Source organism: Perna viridis, chromosome 1 (assembly GCF_037379345.1).
Source record: "Perna viridis isolate PV_CMFRI_1.1 ecotype Kerala chromosome 1, ASM3737934v1, whole genome shotgun sequence".
Lineage (NCBI taxonomy): Eukaryota > Metazoa > Mollusca > Bivalvia > Mytilida > Mytilidae > Perna > Perna viridis.
Window position 1 is genome coordinate 39,064,722 of NC_142445.1, and position 21,280 is coordinate 39,086,001.

General features: G+C 31.8%; 1 protein-coding gene across 7 annotated transcripts in view; it reads right to left on the reverse strand.

Annotated features, from left to right (window-relative positions):
• Positions 1-21,280, reverse strand: part of LOC148628696 (uncharacterized) — a 31,171-nt gene that overhangs the window by 5,817 nt on the left and 4,074 nt on the right. For 5 of the 7 annotated variants that reach the window (XM_088592574.1, XM_088592565.1, XM_088592592.1 and 2 more), the window contains 15 exons: positions 21,111-21,199; positions 17,641-19,941; positions 17,006-17,220; positions 14,930-15,029; positions 13,296-13,433; positions 12,010-12,171; positions 11,374-11,490; positions 10,990-11,043; positions 9,465-9,533; positions 8,789-8,953; positions 5,446-5,670; positions 4,641-4,828; positions 3,152-3,302; positions 1,823-2,066; positions 186-468 (listed from right to left, as the gene is read on the reverse strand). In XM_088592574.1, the coding sequence (XP_088448700.1) occupies positions 186-468; positions 1,823-2,066; positions 3,152-3,302; positions 4,641-4,828; positions 5,446-5,670; positions 8,789-8,953; positions 9,465-9,533; positions 10,990-11,043; positions 11,374-11,490; positions 12,010-12,171; positions 13,296-13,433; positions 14,930-15,029; positions 17,006-17,220; positions 17,641-19,941; positions 21,111-21,165 (4,467 nt within the window). In that variant the 5' untranslated portion in view covers positions 21,166-21,199. The remainder of the gene's footprint in view (positions 1-185; positions 469-1,822; positions 2,067-3,151; positions 3,303-4,640; positions 4,829-5,445; positions 5,671-8,788; positions 8,954-9,464; positions 9,534-10,989; positions 11,044-11,373; positions 11,491-12,009; positions 12,172-13,295; positions 13,434-14,929; positions 15,030-17,005; positions 17,221-17,640; positions 19,942-21,110; positions 21,200-21,280) is intronic. The other 2 variants (XM_088592609.1, XM_088592600.1) reach the window with 1 other exon arrangement.

Below are 21,280 nucleotides of genomic sequence, written 5' to 3' on the forward strand. Positions count from 1 at the left end.
GAATTGTTTGCATAACTTGTTCTTTGTTTTCAGAAAAAAAAAATAGATTTTAGCTCAAACTCAAAAAAATTCTTACAAAAATGAATCTGCCATAAAGCTTTCTGGTGTAGATAATATCCCCTCATACATAATATAGTGAATGATTACGTCAAAAATTTTTTTTTGTAAATCCATATCCTTTTTACCTTTTCAATTTCAATGTTGACGCGCAGACCTATCTTAATCAAAGAAGCTTCCTTAAGTTTATCAAGGTGGGGGGTTAAAGCTATACAAGTTGCATTTGACAGGGTCTCTGCCAGGCGACTCAGGTCAACAGGTTCCCAGCGAGTTGATCCTGAATCCTTGTTCTGTATGAAGAACACATCAGTCCATCTTATGATCTGTTTTTCACCAACGTAATCAGTGGCATTTGGTATGTGGATGCTCTCTACACCATCCATAGACATATCATCAATTGGACTTTTCACTCTGTAAATTTAATAACAAAAACATTCATTGATATATGAATATAAAAATATATATTTTGAATTGAATATATGGGTTGAATAAGAATTTTTTTAAGTAGCATTCCAGCTAAGAATCATGCAAAAAGTGATACATGGGTGAAAAGCCTACATATTTTTATTTTTGATATTTTGTTTAAAATGCTTCAGTAAACAGAATTACCATTTGGTTTTTCATATAAACCATGCTCATAGGAGATAAAAATTGTATAGAATGCACTGTAAAATTCAAAATTAAGGGAGATAACTCTGTAAATGGTAAATGAGACTCAAATAAAACAGAATCTATTAGATTTTTAATATTGATTATCTCTTAAGAGCAGGTATATTTGAATGAATAATTACACATTTCATAATATAGACCCATAAAACAACTTAATTACCAAAATAAAAATATGTAGCCTTTTTTGGGGTCTATCACATTTTTCAGATTTTTGTATTTCGGTGTCATTTACAGAGTTATCTCCCTTAATTTTGAAATCTACAGTGTATTCTATATAATTTTTATCTCCTAAGAACACGGGTTATATGAAAAACTGAATGGTAATTTCTGTTTACAATGGCAATTAAAACAAAATATCAAAAGTAAAAATATGTAGGCTTTTTACCCGTGAATCACATTTTTTTGCTGGAGTACTACTTAACATATCAATGGTAAGTTTATCGGCAACGTCAAAGTTACCAGTATCTTGAAATTTGGAAAATGCATATATTTTTGTGTCACAGCAATAGCTGGAGAAAGAAAATATCAAATAGAAAGAACAATGGTAAAATGTTCATGTTGTCTTTTAATTATTCAATAAGGATATGGTCAAAGAGGTTTACAGTTAACTTGATTAATAGTCTAATCTTAAAATTATAAGTTAAATTTATTTTTTCCACAATGCTTTCAAAAGGCAAAAGTCCTTCAGTCCAGATACATGTTCATATTGCCTAAAACATTCAACATTATTCATTACCATTTCAAAATTAAATTGCATGCATAGTCATGTAAGGTATACCCAAACATGTGCAGCAATCTAACAAATTGGAAGTTGATATTGGACAGCAACCAAGATCCCTTACACAGTATGCCCAATCTTCATGTTTGGACAGATAGAATGACAGATGTTCATGTAATTGTGAAGAAATTTGGACAGATAGAATGACAGACAGTCAAGGTAATTCAAATTTACCACTCTCTTGTTCAATGAGGGTGTATTACGTGATCAAAATTAGTATCTCTTAGAATAAAAAATTGTCCAAAAAAAAATCTACAATATTTCAGTTTAAATTAAAACTCCTTCACACATTGAAATTATAACTAATGTACAATTTACCCAATATTGATATTCTTATCATCATCACCCCACATAAGGGAGACAACTTCGTCTGGGTTTGGTGCAGTCTGACTACCACACTCAATAGTAAAGTCTGTCATGTCTTTTAAAGCCTGCTTTAGAGCTACCATAGATTCAGGTGTAATCTGAACCATCAAGCCATCTTCTACAATACTTGACTTGGCTTTCAACCCAGAACTTGTCTTCAAAGCACCATTAAAAACTACAAAACTGGCTCCAGTCACTGAAAAAAAATCAATGTTAAAAATTTTTAAATTTGATAAATGAACCGGTCCATGTAAGAATCAGGCAGGTGGTAACATCTAGAGACTTTGCAGAACTTTTTATTCCTTAAAGTACTTTTTTTAATTTTTTTTTTATTGTACATTTAGGTTATTCACAATAGTGAATTGATTATCCTATTTGTAACTTAATTTCATAAATAACATGCTTTCTTATTGGATAAAAAAATTGTCCATCATCTAATAGACCAAATTTTGTAATGTGACTTGGATGTCATCAACCTTTTTTTAATGATTTACTCGTTTAATTTTGATACCATTAAATTAACATTAAATTATTATAAATGACTGTTATACCTTTTCTGTCTATTTGAAATAACCTAAGTGCCAGGAGTGCACATTTGTAGCACATTATGTAGTTCACACCACATGATTGAGGTTATTTCTTCATAGACCAAAAAAATACACTGGTAAGTCATTCCTTAAATAATATAGATTTTCTAAATAAATTATTGTTTTCAAATAAATTTGGAATTTAGTGGAAGGATTGATATTCCAAATCATCAGTGGTGTAAAATAAAGTTAACATAATAAAAGAAAAGTGTTATTGTAATCAAAATGCACTACACAATTCACTATAACCATATGGAAACTGATACATATGATAATCATATGGAAACTGATACACATGATAATCATACTATGCTGGTTACATATGTAAACCAACCATGTGTATCAGTAATGATTTATACAAACATGTATTATTTTGGTTGTGTAAGCTGTTAATTAAGACTTTTTTACTCATTTATTTATACATATAGAACTTTAATCTGCAAGTTTTTTTCTTACTATAGTCAACTTAGTTAGTTGTTTTTTAAACTGGTCAATCAAAATCTTAGATTTTTCATTTCAACTCATGCTCTTAAAAATAAATATTATTATGCTTGTAAACTTTATAGATGAATTTGAGAACAACAGGATTCTTAGTTTTGAAGCAATATTGAGGAAACCTATTTCATGGTACATAAATAAACGTATAATATTTCTTAAAAAAAATAAGTAAAAACATTCAAATTGGAAGAATTACCTTTTCTCGGTTTATTCTGTATATTAATTGCCTGCGTTTGGTAATTGCCATCATCATTCTGTATACAGACTAGATGAGAGTCAGCCTGAAGACTGAAACTGGCACCCAGTGCCATGACATGTTCGTTACTATTGCTCACAACCTTCATAATCTACAAAGAAGAATTAAACTGATAAGCATGATAACACATCCTGACTGAGTTGATATTTCCAATAAAATAACAAAATAGCAAATGAATTACATGATTTTAATTTAATTTTTAAGCCAGAAGTGATGAGTGATTGTGATTTTGTATTTTATATTTTTTATAAATAGGAAGATACCTATATCATGAGTTCAAACAAATATTGACTCTTTGACAATTTTAGGATCTGGTTAACTAAGGAGTTTGAAAAATACAGGTTTACTATGTAATGTGTGAAAAGTGCATTGATACGATCTATTTAATAAATTTCATTTTGAATGTATGATAAGTAACAAAAGACACATCATACCAATCAGTTATATATGATAGAATCTTCTAACAAACAAATTTGGTAATGCAGTTTTGTGTAGACAATTTTCAGAAGTTAAGCAAATTGCTTTTTAACACCATAATATTTTTGGGAAGCATTATAATTAAAAGCACACTTAGATCCATTAAACTGTTATAATATAGTAAAACCGGTCAAAAGTGAACCCAAAAAAACTTGTCAAAACCAGACACCTTTTAAATTCTCCTCATACATGTTAAAATGTATTTATAACCTTGGTTAAGGGAACAAATTTTAAAAGTCCACAGAAATTTGATTCAGACAGTCTTCACTGTAGTATAAAATTTGTATTCTCTAATTTTGCTTAAATTTTCATACTGCTTGCAGGTGTGGAAAAAAAATGTTCTCATCACTAGTGACTTTTTTGTTCTCAGAGTTCGATTGGCTTAGAAATCAATTGTCTTGGACTTCAGTTATATTTCAGTTTAATGAGATAATTTTGGTGTTTTCTTACCTTAAAATAAGAATTATGAAGGGACTCGGGAAGATTTGAAGTGAAAAAACCTTTGAAATCGTCTGGTTTCTTTTGTTTGGAATGTTTGCGTTTGTATGACATCGACTTGTTTCCTACGAATTGGAATCATAATGTTTCGAGCGATTTTCATTTTTGAGTATTTTTTATATTTTTAGGGCATTCAATTAGAGAAACTGAATCTACACTCAAAGCTTGTTGATTATGAATTTCTCACATCTCGTGAAATAAATTTTATAGTTTAAATAGCTCAGCAAGCCTCGCGATCAAAACTATAAAATTTATTTCACTCGATGTGAGAAATTCCATAATCAACTCGTTATCGTTGTAGAATCTATATTTACAATTTCTGAATATATGCATAGTAGTGTAAAATTTGTATTACGATTTCTGAATAAATGTATAGTAGTGTAAAATTTAGATTATGATTTCTGAATTAATGATATTATTGAGCCCAAAATAGGTCTTATATTTTTATACATACATCTTCATATCTATTCCTTGGGAAAGTTATTGCTGTTTTCTTATCCTCCATGTGTATTGTTACCCCTTTTATTTGTGGCAACATATACTGGAAGTTCCTAAAATCAGCTAATAAGTTCATTATTGTATGTCCAATCTCAAAGAACACAGGTTTACGGTTCCTCACACTAATCAAAGGACATGGATAATCTGAAAATGGAAAACAAGTGTCTATGGATGATGACGACAATGCCATACCAATATATATGACCGCAAAGGTTTTACGGTCATGTAATATCTTACAATTTCCTTAATTTTTTTATCATTTTTTTTTATCTAGATAATTTTTGTTTAATCAGTAAATAAATGTCTCACAGGTTAAAATATATTAAATCAACTTTTGTCAGAAAAAATGTTGTCTTTGTTATGGTATTTGAGGCATTAATGTCCTTCTGTTCTCATCAAGAGTTGTAAAAAAAGTCCATTCTAATGAGCCTGATTGACTTTTCTTTTAAACAAATGTTAAATGAGGACTGACAGACTTGGGGGAAAATGACATACAATACACTTTAAATAAAAATGTTCGAAGCATATTAAAGAAGAATTCTGATAGTCTTATGTCAGGAACAACATGTATCTAACTGTAAAGTATCATTGTATTACTAGATTTTTATCTCAATTTTGAAATATTACCAATTTTTATTTTTAGCTATTGCTTACAAACACACTGACTTATATTTTAAAGCATTCAAAAGATAGTTTTATGCTATTTTCCAGTCAACATATATGAGCACAGAGTTTTTCTTTGTTTACAAATAACTACTTACATCTATATTCCGCTCCAAGCCTCAAAAGTAATCTCAGGGGGAACACTTTGGCCCATGGGGTTTCCCACTTCTGTAGTAAAATCCCAAACACATAAGGTGGATTTGGCAGTAACAGTTTATGTAAACACTGGAATGTAGGTCTGATGTATAGAATACCGCCATGATCTCGACTGTCTAGGAAAGTCTGGTTAAATATGGTGTGTCTCATGTGGGTGACGGTATTACCTGAAATGAGTACAAATGTGACAGTATGTACTTTAACTCATAATCTTTATGACCAGAACAAAAGCTACATTTCTTAAAAAATTTCTTAGTTTATGAATTTTTAAAGTACTGTAAATAAGGAAATGAGTGTGCATTCATTATTGCAAATTTCATAATCCGAAACATAATTCCAAAATCAGCCTGAGAGAGCATATTCTTTCATTAAAAAAAATACCCTCATTCCTAAACTGTGGTAATTTCAAGTTTTGATCATCATGATTTTGATTTGAATGTAATGAGTTATTTTCATACATACAATTACAGTAATTTTTACTTATTTTTCGTGGTGTACAACATTTTCTTACTAAGTTTATAATCAAAAGTGATTATTTATTTTATAAAGTAAATGTACCTGCAAATATGCACATTTAACATTCAGCATTTGATAACTTCCAATATTACACAAACATAAATAGTCATAAACATGTTCAAAAACGACCAACACACTAACAAGTATGTGCCAAAATGAGCACATTTACAGTATACAGTAAATGAATTAGTTTTCATGGTGTACCAATTTTCACTATTTTCACAGTGGGCAGAAAAGTGCAGAAATAGTACGTGCAAAACTGATTTTTTAGCACTATTTCTAACCAGTTTTTTAAACCAATAATAAGTTTACTTGACAGAATCCATGAAAATTAGCAACCGTGGAATACATTAACAGTACTGTTTTATGAAAATGTGTTAATTTGTATAGTCACTTGAATACATGCTTTGACAAGACCCTTCTTAAAACCCCATTCAACATAAATTCACCCACTACTTCATTTAATTATGAATGATTTCTTTGACTCTACATTTTATCTGTTTTATGCATGTACAAGTATTTAACAAATTTAAAAAAAAAAAACCAAAGAAACAAAACAAAAATACACTTATTTTCAGCACAATTGAGATGGTACATCTAGTTAAATACTTACTACTTAAAAAATAAGAAAGTGAGTGAGTCATTTTAAGATTACATATAATATGAAACCTTGGAAATAATTTTCTTTTCATTTGTCCAACAAATAAACAAAATAGGTAGAGAAAGACTTTTCTTCAATTAATGAAATGGCAATCAACAGTAAAAAGTTTCCTTTGAAAGAATTTGCGATCTTTAATGCTAGTTGTATTAAAAAATTGAAGACATTCAATTATATCTTGAACAGCATAAAAATACATGCACAATAAAATCTAAGTTGTTATTTTGGTAATTTTATGAGAGATATCTAAGCTTCAAAGTACTTTCAAATAGTCAATAAAATGCCATCAAAGAAAGTAAGATTAGGACTTAACAAGTAAGTTAGGGTTTTATGATTTCTTAGAATGCTTGATTGATTAATGTCTGATAATGGGTTAACATCCTTACATTCTTAGAATAAAATATTAGAATATAAAATTAATTGATAATTAGGAATAATTTTCATCAAGTAAGACTAAGTAGGAACAATTTTAATAACATTTAACATTCTTCATTCAAGGATAAACATCTCTGGTAGCTTTAATCTTTTTGAACACCCTGAGTTTTTCACAGTAAAATTCATAGACAAACACATGCATCGCAGGAATTTGAAGTAAGTAAAAAACCTTTTTATACCTAGTTTACCAATAAACCTTATTCTTTTCCGTCTCCTTCTATGCCTACGAGCTTGATCAAACAATGACATTATAAAAAATAAACACTACTATAATAACTTTCAAGTATATTAATTAATGAATTAGAATTTGTCAACCCAGTGGTCGATCCACAGGGCATGTGTTGTCCTTGGGGTTTGAACCCTTTGATCTTAACACTCCTTTTTCAAACTTTCTAGATTAATACTGCAACCCTACATGAATTCCTGACTTGCAGACCAACATTTTGTCAACATTTATCTCCCTTTGGAGCAGGTATCTATTTGGAACACGTTAGGCTTTCCATCCGATATCGATGATACTTTAGAAAATCTCGAAAGTCAAAAGGGAATTTCTGGTTCTACTGACCCTGCCATAAATTTTCTTTACCCGGGATACGAATGAAAATCATCCTTATGTAACCTACCAACAAATTGAAACACCCTGTAAATTTTAGAAACACCATTGTGTTTGTCTGCTGGGGATTCCATTTTCATGCGAATTACCTCTTTTTTCTGCACCCGAATCCGAACATCTATTAGAGAGACTTCGAAATTATACCTGCTCTAACGGGAGGTAATTCTGCACAAACAGGGTAAAATATGGCTGTATCCCGATCTCCGCAAGTAGGGAATAGTTACTTCCTGTTCTGTACTATTATACGTCATATTTTTTTTAAGTTGCATAGCAACAAAGACCTGTTATTACTATCATGATGGAACAGCATGAAAAAAAGCTTCAAAACAAGAAGCAACATACACTGAAGGAATCTATTTATACACCCTTCTTAACTTTCTTAAGTAGCACTCCAGCTAAGGATCATGCAAAATGTGATTCATGGGTAAAAAGCCTACATATTTTTATTTTTGATATTTTGTTTGAAATGTCATAGTAAACAGAAATTAACATGTGGTTTTTCATATAACCCGTGCTCTTAGGAGATAAAAATTATATAGAATGCACTGTAGATTTCAAAATTAAGGGAGATAACTCTGTAAATGGCGCTCAAATACAATAGAATCTTTTGGATTTTCAATGTGGATTATCTCCTAAGAGCAGGCAGATTTGAATGAATAATTACACATTTCATAGTATAGACCCATAAAACAACTTAATTACAAAAATAAAAATATGTTGCCTTTTTTGGGGTGTACCACATTTTTCAGATTTTGCATGATTCTTACAAAGACAGCTACCTAAAAGGGGCATAACACATACATCAAATGCAGAAATATTCAAACTCAAATCCCAACAAATGGAAAAAGCCCTGAATTTTGAATTTTATACGGCCTATCCTTTTACACTTTTCCTTTTGACTATCGCCTAGAGTTTATCAGTTTGGTCATTTTGTTATAACCCTTTATTTGTTTACTGTAATTTTCTCAAGTAACTTTAACTGACAGAATTAGTCGTGGCCAAAAGATATCCTTGTTTTAATGTATTTTAAAAAAAGAAAAGGCTTAAAAAAAACCAATCGTACCTTTTCCAGCCTCCTCATACACAGTATAGAAGTGTCTCATGATATCCAAAGGTATATTTTCTTCATCAGGAATTACTTCTAACACAAAGACAATTTCATCCTGTCCGACATTACACATCCCTCGAGTGGTGAAACACCAGCATATACGGTTGACACAACAGTCCACTAAATAAAATCATAACACAATATTAGACCTTTTTAAACTAATGTTTATGGCGTTAATCAATTAGGAAAATTTTCATCAATATTTTTGGTTTTGTGTTCTTAGGAAATCTATGTCAAAGCAGAAGATATCTTAAGGGCTATTCCAGGAAAAAAGGGGGACTGGACAGCATCTTTTGAAAATTGTATGGATGGGGTATTTCTAGGCATACATAATAATACTTTGTTACGAACATTTAGTTTTAATTCTATGGGTGGTCGGGTATATAAAATGTGCTGTCCAACAATCCCATATATATTTTACCTGGAACAGCTCTAAAAGATGCTTTAAGCCAAAAACAACCATTTTGATATGAGGCATGTGATGTTCTGATAACTTAAAAAAGTAAAATGTTTGTGACTTCACAAAAAAGTGATATTCAGTTAAAGACAGTACAAGATAATATGTACATAAAATATACAGCCGATGCATTCTGACTGCTTGAAGTGAACAACACTTTTACAGGGTACTTACAATTTATAATTTTGACCAAAACAAATAAATTAGCATTTAATGCAAATATCACAGGTTCTGTTTCGTCATCTGAAGGACAAAAAAAGCATAAGCATTAAGTACAATAAAAGAACAAACTGTTGCTAATAATGCATTTTTTCAAAGAGCATACACTAACCATGTATGTAATTTAGTTAAGCCAAATCTAGGAACCACAAAACTTGGTACCTGATCAACAAGTACTTCTACATGAATATAATACAGTTAAAGACTAAGTAGCACTCCACATAAGAATTATGCAAAATGTGATTCATGGTTGAAAAGCTTACATATATTTATTTTTGATGTTTTGTTAAAAATGTTACAGAAAACAAAAGTTAACTTGAGGCTTTTCATATAGCCTGTGCTCTTAGGAGATTAAAGTTATATAGAACACACTGTAGAATTCAAAATGAAGGGAGACAACTCTGTAAATGACACACTAATACAATAGAATCTATTGGATTTCAATGTGGATTATCTCCTAAGAGCAGACCGATTGGAATGAATAATTATTAATTTCATCATATAGACCTACAAAGCAACTCAATAATATAAATAAAAATGAGTAGTTTTTTTTTTAGGTGTATCACAATTTGCAAGATTCTTACTAAGACTGGTACTAAATTGTTTTCTGGATACCATAAATCATGAAGCTTACGGATAAATCAAGTAATATTCTTAAAAAAATAAATGACAATAGCAAATTTAACTAAATTACGGAATGGTTTTAAATTGCTGGTTAGATTATGGGATATAAACGAACAACTGTTGCAGCATTAACTGACCCAAAGTCATTTATATCCCATAATCTAAGCAAAAATTGAAAACAATTCTTACATTTTAATTAAAAAACACCAGAATACAAAAATAAAATCATAATATATTGACTTTATAATATGAAATCAACAATTTTTTTAAAGCAGATCAATACCGTCAATTGTCAACAGATTGTGCCTTTGTAATTTACATGCATGGGATACCCCATTGAAGTAATTCATAGTAAGGGGGCATGGCTAAAATACTATGTTAGGTTATACGAAATGAACATTGTTGCTGGATAACAATAAACTATTCAGAATTTCACAAAAATTAAAATATATAACAATAAAAGAGATAGCCTCAAATAATAAACTACCACCCAGTATTTCACAAGTTAGATATAATCATCATTTTAAGGGTATCAAACTAGCCTTGTTTTTCCTTACAATTGGTACCAATTGTTTCACAGCAGCTTCTTATATGAAACTGAAATAGTTGAAGTGCTAGAAAACACGACAGAACAAATATTTTCATACCATTTTTCTTGCAAAGTACAAAAAAAATAAACTAAAATGCAATAAACAATTTTTGAGTTGCTTATTTACTTTTATTATTTTGTATGTACTATTTTGGATATTTTATGTTCTTTGATGTTTTTCATGTCTGGTCTTAGTCCCTTGATTACATGCTTTTGATTTCTGCTATAATCTTGGTTCCCTTGATTAGACTTTCAACAACTGTTTACCTCTAATTTGTGTCATAACTTTTTCCAATTCCCGGCTCTCTTCCATTACATAACCTTTAAAAAAAATCAATCGGCAAGTTTATTACATATCTAGAGAAGTATGGTTCCTTCTTGCAACTATGGATACTGTAACATTCATAGATTATAATCTGGACAAACAGTAAGAAAAAATGAAGACAAAACAAGATACAACATACAGAAAATGAATGACAAAAAAAAACAAAGTTAACTGAATGTCAATGAGCAAAATACCAAATGAAAGGCACACAGACAAATCGACCAGTCAAGTCAAGGGTTCGAACTCCACAAAATCAAGGTGATTGTGATCTTACAGGCTTCTATATCATTAAAATTGCCTTATCATATAAATAAAAAATAACTTACCTCCTTTCTCACCAGTAGGTTTTATTACAGGTGGTAGTCCAGTCTCTGGAATAAGGCAAATATGTCGCCTCGCCTCACTAGCCCTTAATTTTCTAGCTACCTGCCTATGAGCAGTTTCTACAAAAAACAATAATAGCATATTTCAACATTTTATTGAGAAAGAAGATAAAACCATTGTCAATTCTTTTAAATACATGCCAAACCACTTCATCTGTCGTAGAATGATTCAACATATTAGGATTCAGACATCAAAATGTATTTAGTTTGCCTTATGCAAATCTGTTTATTTTGTAGTTGTTGACGGTTGTTCTAAAAAGGGCATTATGACATTTATAACATGGTATGCTTTGAGTTACTGCGAAAGTATTATTGTTCATAAGTCAAACACAAAATTTGGTTCCCAACAAATAGGAGATTCCCATTGATGTGTACACTGAAAACTTCAAAACCACAAATTCAAATATCCACAAACTTGTGTTTCTTCCCTGATCCACAAAAATTGGTATCCACAAATTAAAGTACTTTCACAATATCACTTAAAACTAGGATTTCTGACACCATAATCTTCATTTACATCTTGCATGAACCCTTTACATCAAAAGCACCTACATTTAAGTTGTATAAAAGCTAAAATACCTGGTGAACCACTCTTTTCAACTTTTCTTTGGCTCCTCCCAGATCTACGTAGTGGAAGTCTAGTGGCTGAATCTGACCCATCAAGTTCAGTCAGGTCACCACCAGGTCTTATCCCATCAGAAAACATTACATGTTTGCCTTCACTGCTATGCCTGTTGCTACCTGAAATCCACAATGTTCATGTACATGTACAAACAAAATCTAGGGGGATCAATACTTCATACAAGACAATATACTGATCCCGGGTATCAATATAAAATATTTTGACCCAGGGGTCAGTATTTCATTGCAGGTCAAAATATCATATGGCACTGGTATTTTTCTTTAATTGGAAAAGTTCAAAATGCATAATCTATGCATAATCTATGCATTTGGTAGTTTAGCACGACAAAATAGTTTTTTTTCACAATCTTTGTTGGAGGTCTGGAGAACAAACATCAATTTTAAAATATTGTAAAAAAACAACAATTTATGAGAAGCAGTGAAGTTCTGAGCTATTTGTACATAAAGATTTACTAGGTGAAAAATGCATTGTAGTGATACGGTACCCTGATGCAATTTAAATGGATACATTTTTTTTTTCTACACAAGTGTTGATTTCATATAATAATCATAATTCAAAATATACCTGGTTCTGACTAACATCTACAGTGAAAGAACTTTTCAAAACATATCTCTTTTAAGGAGGTAGACATAGGGTAACGGACATAACTCTTGAAATCAATGATATGTTTGTATCATATTCAATTTCACCAAAGCCTTTCAAGATTTCCCTTGACACAGAACGAAACCTATCCAAGTTACTTTGATGCTTACATGAGATTGATGTAAACTGCTGAATACAAACGTTCCAATGATTTGTAAGAGTTGTCTCCCTTACCTTAGGTCTACCTCCTTAAATTGAAAATTCTGCTCAGTAAAACTGCTGACATTAAACCACCACTAATGTGAACAGAAAAGTTTGCATTTTTATATAGAATGAGTTTGGTAAAGTCTCAATTTAGTGCATATTCAGAATATCTGTGAGCTAAAATACCAAAGCTAGCATGAAATTAAGTTATAGCTGAACTATTTTCAACATAAATTTCAGATCAAAAGTCCAGACTGAATACTATTACATGTACAAATTAATATTAATTAGCTCTAAAGACCTGTTGTATCATTTATATGCTTGTAAACATAGTAAAACAAATATCTACTGTAACTGAACAAAATCATTGTTACCAGGTTATATGATTTTTAAAAAAAAATTAAGATTTAATTGAAAAAAAAAAAAATTAACTTACCTTCCCGTTTTAAAACACTGGCAGGAACAAGAACAGAGGGAGGCTGTGAGCGTGCACTAGCTTGCTGCGAGGGAGGAATAACCGAACAATATTCACTGGGGTTGTTAGGGTTAGGACTACCACTGCTCGACAGTTCAGCTAAGAAATAACCAAGCGAAAAAAAGCTGTAAAAGCAGTTCTGCCATTGTCAAAAGCATAATACCATGCACAATAAATCCTGCTTCTCCGTAAGTAACCAAACTCATTATAATTTAGAGATGAAGGCTAAAGCAGAAAAGTTCTGAACTCAATATATATTTATATATTTTCATTTTATCATATTTATTTTTTTTATCTCTCTAATTTAAGATTTTAGATGTGCCTCATGGTTCACTGGCAGGAAAGGAATAAGGACTAAGATATATAAGATTCAAAATGAAAAAGATTGTTTCGCACTTAAAAGACGAAGTTGTTCCAATTTTTAGCCATCTGAGATTTCCTTATCTCACCTCTGGGTGAGAAAAAGTATGTGACATTTGCAATGTCATAATGAAATGTTTAATGACTTCTTGTAAATTCAAAGGAATTTCTGCAAGCTGTAGGGCATTTTGAATTGGTGTATTAATAACAAAATCAATTTTAAAAATGAGAAAAGGAATCAAACACAGCCAGAAAATGCAAGACAAGGAATCTCAGACACCCTTGAGTAATATTTCGTTAGAGAACTCGAAGTCTGACCCTGAGGTGTCTGAGATTTCTCTCTCTGGCACCCTCAGTGGTGTTAGTTTCTTAATATCTAATGTATAGATAACAGATAACAAATAGTTCAAAATCTCTTGAGTGATTTAAGCAGGATTTATTGCGTTGTAATTCACGTAGAAAAAAAATAACAGGCATAACATATAAAGAATAATTCTGTCTTTTTGCCAAATATTTAATCGTTATTCTATGAAAGAAGAAATGGATAAATTTGAAAAAGAAACTGAGAACAGTACAATGAAAGTACATATACAGTGTATAATTGTTTGGAATTTGAAACTATTTTTTAATGCTTTGAATGAAGTGAATCATCTTATGACTATATATATTTACTTTACAAAAATAAAAAATGCTTTATATGAGAAAAAAACATAATTCATCTCTAAACTGTCTAGCAAATGAAACATTGAGTATTTGTTGTGTGTGTGTGTTGTGAGTTTGTGCATAGGATTTGTGTCAAAACATTTGTTTCGGTTTGTTTTAGCAATTAAAAATATAAATATCATACTTAAGTTAATATTTACTTAAGTTTAGATTTGCTGGGGAAAATTTCTTCCAAAACACAAACAAAATGAATGAATAGAAATAAAACTTCTCTATTTTCAATAACATACTCTTCATCATGCATGAGAGCATAAAACATAAATCATGAAAAACCTAGCAAAGCAGCAAGTCAAAGTTTCACCAAAATAAATATACATGTACATTTATACCAAGAAGCAAAGCATACCTGAAGTAAATAAATCAAAAGATAGACATACTGGAAAGTAGTTTTGACCAGAACTTCCTTTTTATAGTCCAAAATATCAAACCAATTTTAAAAATATTGAGTGGCTAATCAAAAGAAACAGAAATTAATTAAAATAACCTAACACCCATTTGCCTAAAGCCCTTACCAATAGTTAATTGTCGATGGCATTCTATACACACTCTAGCTTCTTTGTTCTCCATGTATAGTAAGCGACTTTTCAGGTTACAACATGATGAACAAAACACCTGAAATAAATTATATTCTGTTTCATAAGAAATCAAGACTTACTTGATAACTGTTTAAGGCAATAATACACCTTCAATTTCAAGTACTTAAAATTAACTTGCATTTATCTTTATTCATTTTCCTTTTTTTAAGGAAGTAGACCTAGGGTAAAGGACATAACTCTTGAAATCAGTGATGTTTGTATCATATTCAATTTCACCAAAGCCTGTCAAGATTTCCCTTGAAACAGAATGAAATCAGTCCAAGTTACTTTCATGCTTGCAAGAGATAGATGTAAATGGTGAATACAAACGTTCCAATGATTTGTAAGAGTTATGTCCCTTACCCTAGGTCTACCTCCTTAAATCATTCATTAGCACAAGATTAATTTTACAACTCTCAACAATCTCTCTGACTTTCAAATTGACCAGTTTGTATATTATTTACCTTATATATCAAGCTTTGATACAAATATTAATATGGAGTAGGCATTGCCTAAATCAGCGAGCACCAAGAGCTTTACCATATGTGCACTGTCTGTGCGAGTTTCGTCAAAATAATAAAAACATTACAAAAAGAGTTGGGGATCGGATGACAATTTTTGTTTTGCAAGTGCAATATTTCCATTTATATTTCGAAAACTGGCAAGCGAAATCAATATTTTTATTTGAAAATCTGTCTTGTTAAATAATGGAGAAATTTTCTTCAATGAATGAGCAAGGAGATAATTTTTAATTGCTTGAAATGAGTGACTGTGAAATAGATGGGTTTTTTTTCAAAATTCCAACCCCATCCCCCTTTTCCCTTTGCCTTTTAAATTGTCGATAGCTATGTGGCACTTCGCCATACTTTACAATTTTTATTAAAGGCATCTCTAGCAACATCCTTTTCAGTTTTAGCCGGTCAGATCAATTTGTACAGATATCAGAAATATTACAGTTCTCCACAGATAGTGGGAATATTTTACACATATCATGTGACGTAAACAAAATTCAGACGCAAATGACAGCTGCAAACAAGAAAATGATTGCCTTTCCTATCTTAGAAATGCTATGCATCGATTTGGATAATACAATCAGAGTTCACTTTTTTTCCAAGGCAGGTTAGGTTCTTGACAACAGCAACAGTGGACCAGCAGAGATACACATACATACAGTACATCCACATGTTTCCCGAAGTTAATTTATTTTTACTGAAACATAATCTTAACCTATATATTTTTTAATTATTTGATTGAAGGAAATGATGAATTTTCTCTGTAAGGATAGTCATTTTTTGTTACTTCCGGGACATAACTTTTTTTTCATTAGTATATTGGGGAACCTTAAGGGAAATTTAGAAAGTAAATGTAATAACCGTAGAGCTCACACTGCTTTGCGGTGCTGGCTATAAAAAAGTCGTTAGTATATTCTATTAAAAGAGTAACAGTTGAGAACAAAATAAACTCGTATAACATCTAACTTCCAGTAATATTAACAGAGACTAAATAGGAAACAAACATATTGTTTTTGAAGATTTCAATGTGCCAAATTGTGGATTTGACAGTGGCAAATTAAGTAAGTGGAGTTGTGTCAGCCAAGCTGGTAAACAAGTATATACATTGTACCACCATCTAATCTACATTGACAACAACAAATTTTTAAAGACAATACAGTTATCTCCATTCTAATGCAACTACCAAAAATATCTGCAGTGTTCTCCCCAGGCCATTATAGCACTATGATCAGTGTTATCAGTAATTGCTTTTAGTCTGAATGCACTAAGGACACAATGCTATAATTTTGGAAGAAGGCCATAAGAGCTGTGCTATGCCAGTAAGCACTGTGCCACTTAAAAATTATGGGGAAAACACTGTATCTGGTAAAACAACCATTAAATATCTTTAAGTAACATCTGCAAATGTGTTGAATACATGAAAGTCAATTATAAAATGGATTCCCTTAAGTTTAAGATGATATTCAATGAAATGCAAGGTTACAACAATTGTTTTTTATACCTTTCCACAAGCCCTACAATGGTGTCGCCTCTTTGTAAATGTGAATTTTGCCTCACAGCTCATACAAACTGGTGCATCACTGTCAGGTATCCACTTAGGTGCACTCTTCCCTAGAGCTGTGTCAACATTTGGCTGAGGTTCTGAACTAGAAAGATCTGGTGAAGGTGTGTGACCTGATGCCCCACTAGCGTCATCTACTGGTTCTCCACCAACAGCTACAGATATCAGAATGTTCAAAATTATGAGAAAAAAGTTTCAACTCCAAAAGGTCCTGAATAAGATGTCAATGTATGCATTATTAATTCATCAAATAGAGGTGATACATGCATCATTCAGAAAATGTAACCATAAACTAATTCCATAAAGCTTGTATTTAAGAGTTGCAATGTGTCAATCATTTTTCAGTCCTAGATTAGTTTTGGGTATCACTTTTCAAGGTCTCATACAAAAATTACATCCATGTACAAGATCCATTATGCTTATGCATGTTAGTATGAACTTAGTAGTTATTTTTTCAAAAGTCTCTATCAATTTTTCTAAATATTACTGAAATATAGTGTATGAAAATTATGAATCATAGCTATCAAACAGTTGTTTTTTAGTTTATAACAATAAATGACGAGTTAGATAAATACCCTGGACTTCTTCACTTTGAACAGCTTCTTCTTGCACTTCTGGAGATATTGTTTCATCTTCCTCATTGGCTGGATATGGGAATGTGAATGGCTGCTGGCTGCGTTCCCCTGAACCATTTAACTCTCCCCGCTGTGGCAAGTTTAAACTGTTTGGCCTTTTTTGTTGAGGAATAGGTAAAGTATCAGAACCAGATGGCCCCCATGAGTGAGGTCTGGACATATCGCTGGGGGATTCTGAGGGAACAAATCTCCTCATCACAGGGGAATCACTTACGTCTGCTTTTTCACACTGCACATTTTCCATTACTTGATTTTCAGAAATAGAATTATATCCCTCAGTGTTACTTACATCTGAATTTATATTTTCTTGCTCTTCACCCAAGTCAACAAAATGTTTAATTTCATCCAGATCTTTTGGCAATTCATTTGAAATCACAGATAAGCCTTGCTTAGAAGCATGCCAATTAGCATCTTTGGGTCTGGCTCCACCCATTTCAACTGATGGCAGTTGCATATTTTGTACAGTCAATGATTCAACAGGACTCAAATCTGATGCTGATGGTTGAATGGATTCACAATTTTGATCTTTGACAATGTATTCATTTGATGAAGTTGTTTGGTTAGGCAACTGTTCATTTTGCTCAGTTTTAAGATTAGGCTGCATGTCAACATTCAAAGTTTGAGAAGAGTCCTGTAAATCACTAGTCCCTTCTTTTTTACACTCATGTTTGTGGTTTTCATTTGAAAGTTGATCGATGTTGGAATAACAAGGTGGATAAATATTGGCATCACTGTCTATTAACATACTGTTTGATAAATCCATATCCTGTGAATTTGATAGGCCTTCGATATCTCTCAGATAATTATCCAAATCCTCATCATTAACTTGCAATTCCAGACCGAAACCAACAACTTCATGTTTGTCAGTTGTAGCCCCCTGCAAATCCTGACCGAAACCAACAACTTCATGCCTGTCAGTTGTATTCCCCTCCAACACCTGACCAAAACCAACAACTTCATGCCTGTCAGTTGTAGTCCCCTCATACTCCTCACCAAAACCACCAACTTCATGTTTGTCAGATGCTGTCACAGTGTGCTTTGTTGCTTCTTTAACAGTTGCATCACTTTCACAGTCAATTGTTTTTAGAGCAGTTTGATCAAAAGAATCCTGCTGTTCAGTTTTCAGTGAAGCAGGTGCTGACTCACCTTTCCCTTCACTTTTTGGTGATGCTTGAATGGATTCTTCATTCAAGGAATGTCTCTCTGAAATGACATCTGAGAGGTTCAATGAGGGTGTTGGAGAGTTGTCTTCCTTTTTAATTTGTAGACCATCAACCACATTGTCTCTACTTAAGCAATCATAAGAATCGTAACCTTCATCCACCTTTTTGTTATCACCACCATGAGCAATATTTGGTGGGTCATGGTTTATCGGTCTATTTGAACTTTTTGATGGCACATTATTCACTTTTTTCAACGAACTAATCTCATTTCCATTAGAAAGATCATTTTTAATGAATGTGTCATAACTACTGTTTGTAGAACTTTTATTTGTGAAATAACTATTTCCATCAATACCATGGCATCTACCATCCTCTTTATTGTCAGCATCTTCAGAGTTAAAGCCTCCTTCAGCATTGCTTTGTTCTGGAACACCCTCATTGAATTTCACATTGATATTTTCATGCAAGTTTAAATCATCATGTTTAACAGGCATTAGAGACCGAAGATATGTGGTGGGTGTGGGTACTTGTGGTGCATCTTCAGATACTGGTGTGAAAATATCGACTACCTGAATTGGCCGTTTTTCTTCATTGAACTGTGAACTTTTACCCACAAATTCAGCCTTGGCAACTGAAGTATTTTGCAAGTCAATCATGTGATCTTTGTTTCCATTATGCATAGGGAAATTCTCACTTACATTCTCCTTAAATCCATTGATAGCTACATCAGTAGTCTGTGGTATTTTTCCAGATCTCCTGTGATCAAAGTTAAACTGTTCATGATCATTACTAAGAGATTCATCATGGCCATTGCTTATTCCATTTGACACACCCAACTCAGGATTAGTTTTAATAGAAGGAGCGAAGTCAGCTTCTGATAAATCAAAGTTGGAACTGACAGGTTCATAGGGCTCTCCATAGTCAATATAGGAAAGAAGATCATCTTTATTGTAAGTTTTTATATTGTTGACTGAGTCTGCAGGTGCACTGCAAGCCTCCTCCCAGGAGTGATCATCATTTTTGGCCAGGAAGTTTGCATACTCTGAGGATACATTCCCTACAGTTTTATTGGTTGTCTCTGAAAAAAAAAAAAGAATTAATGAAAAATTCATAGAGCATTTCTCACAACTATTTTTGTATATCGAAGACCCAAGCAGGTACAATAAAATTTCATTCTTTGAACTGTAAAAGTTCTTAATTCATGGATACCAATTTTCATGGATGAGAGAAGAAACATTAGTTTGTGGATTCTTGAATTTGTGGATTTCAGGTTTTAGGTATACACATTTATAAAAATCTTCTTTTCATTGAGAACCAAATTTTGTAGTTCGGCATACCCTCGAAATATATCACAAAAATTGGTACCCCACAAAATATATATACTTTCACAGTATTTTGTAACCTCTGTATTTAAACATTTTAAGATTTATGTTTTTCTGAAAAAAAATTGTTTCTGTACATTCAAGCAAGATGCATGTCTACATTTACTTTTGCATTTTGCCTTAAGCTAAAATGTTTTACTGTTTTTGTTTCTTAAAGATTTACTGTAAACTGAAAAAAAATTTGTGACAGTCTTATTTTATTGTAAAGACCTGAAAGGGAAAAAGTAAAGGTGTCACAAATAAGTGAACAAAAAATTGGTGCAAAAACTTCTAATCTAAGAATATTTGATCAAAACATTTTTACCATGCTCATATATTCCAGTGGTTTCTGAGAAGTACACCAAGGGTGGATGGGGACATTACTTCATTAAAAATGGTAGCATGTATGTGCCGCAGAACAGGGTTCATTTTCATAGATGACCTGTCATGATCAGGATTGCAATTTTTACCCTTGTCAACAACCGGATTACTTTTCCTGATTTTCCATTGTAGTTTGTATAAATCACTTGTCAAGGACAGGATCTGTTACAGATCACTCCATGTTTAAACACATCATTAACTAACACTACAGTAATTAGTTAATTAGTTGTATAACATTTTACAATTAAATGGCATTGACAGGGTGTGATTTTCGGAATCATCATCAAGTCATTAACTGGGTTACCTTTGACACTGTATGTAACTGACCGGCAATGATTTTCCAAATTTCCGGGTCATGAACAGGTTGCGGTTTGACAACCATAATAGGCACATATATACCAATTTTCAGCAGAATAATTCTAAGGTAGTACACCTGATTAAAGTTCATCAATGAGATAACATATTAATCACATACATGTATAAAAATAAATATTTATTTTTTTACCTTCAGCTTCGAAGTCATCTAGCACTTTGTCAAGGTCAACAATTAGGCTGTCCATCTTCAAAGACTTGTTCTAATTAACATTCTCCAGCCTAAAACAATCAAGACAATGGAAGATGGCATCTGACAGTTAAATGTTAAAAAAAGAATATAAAAAAAAATATCATTTAAAA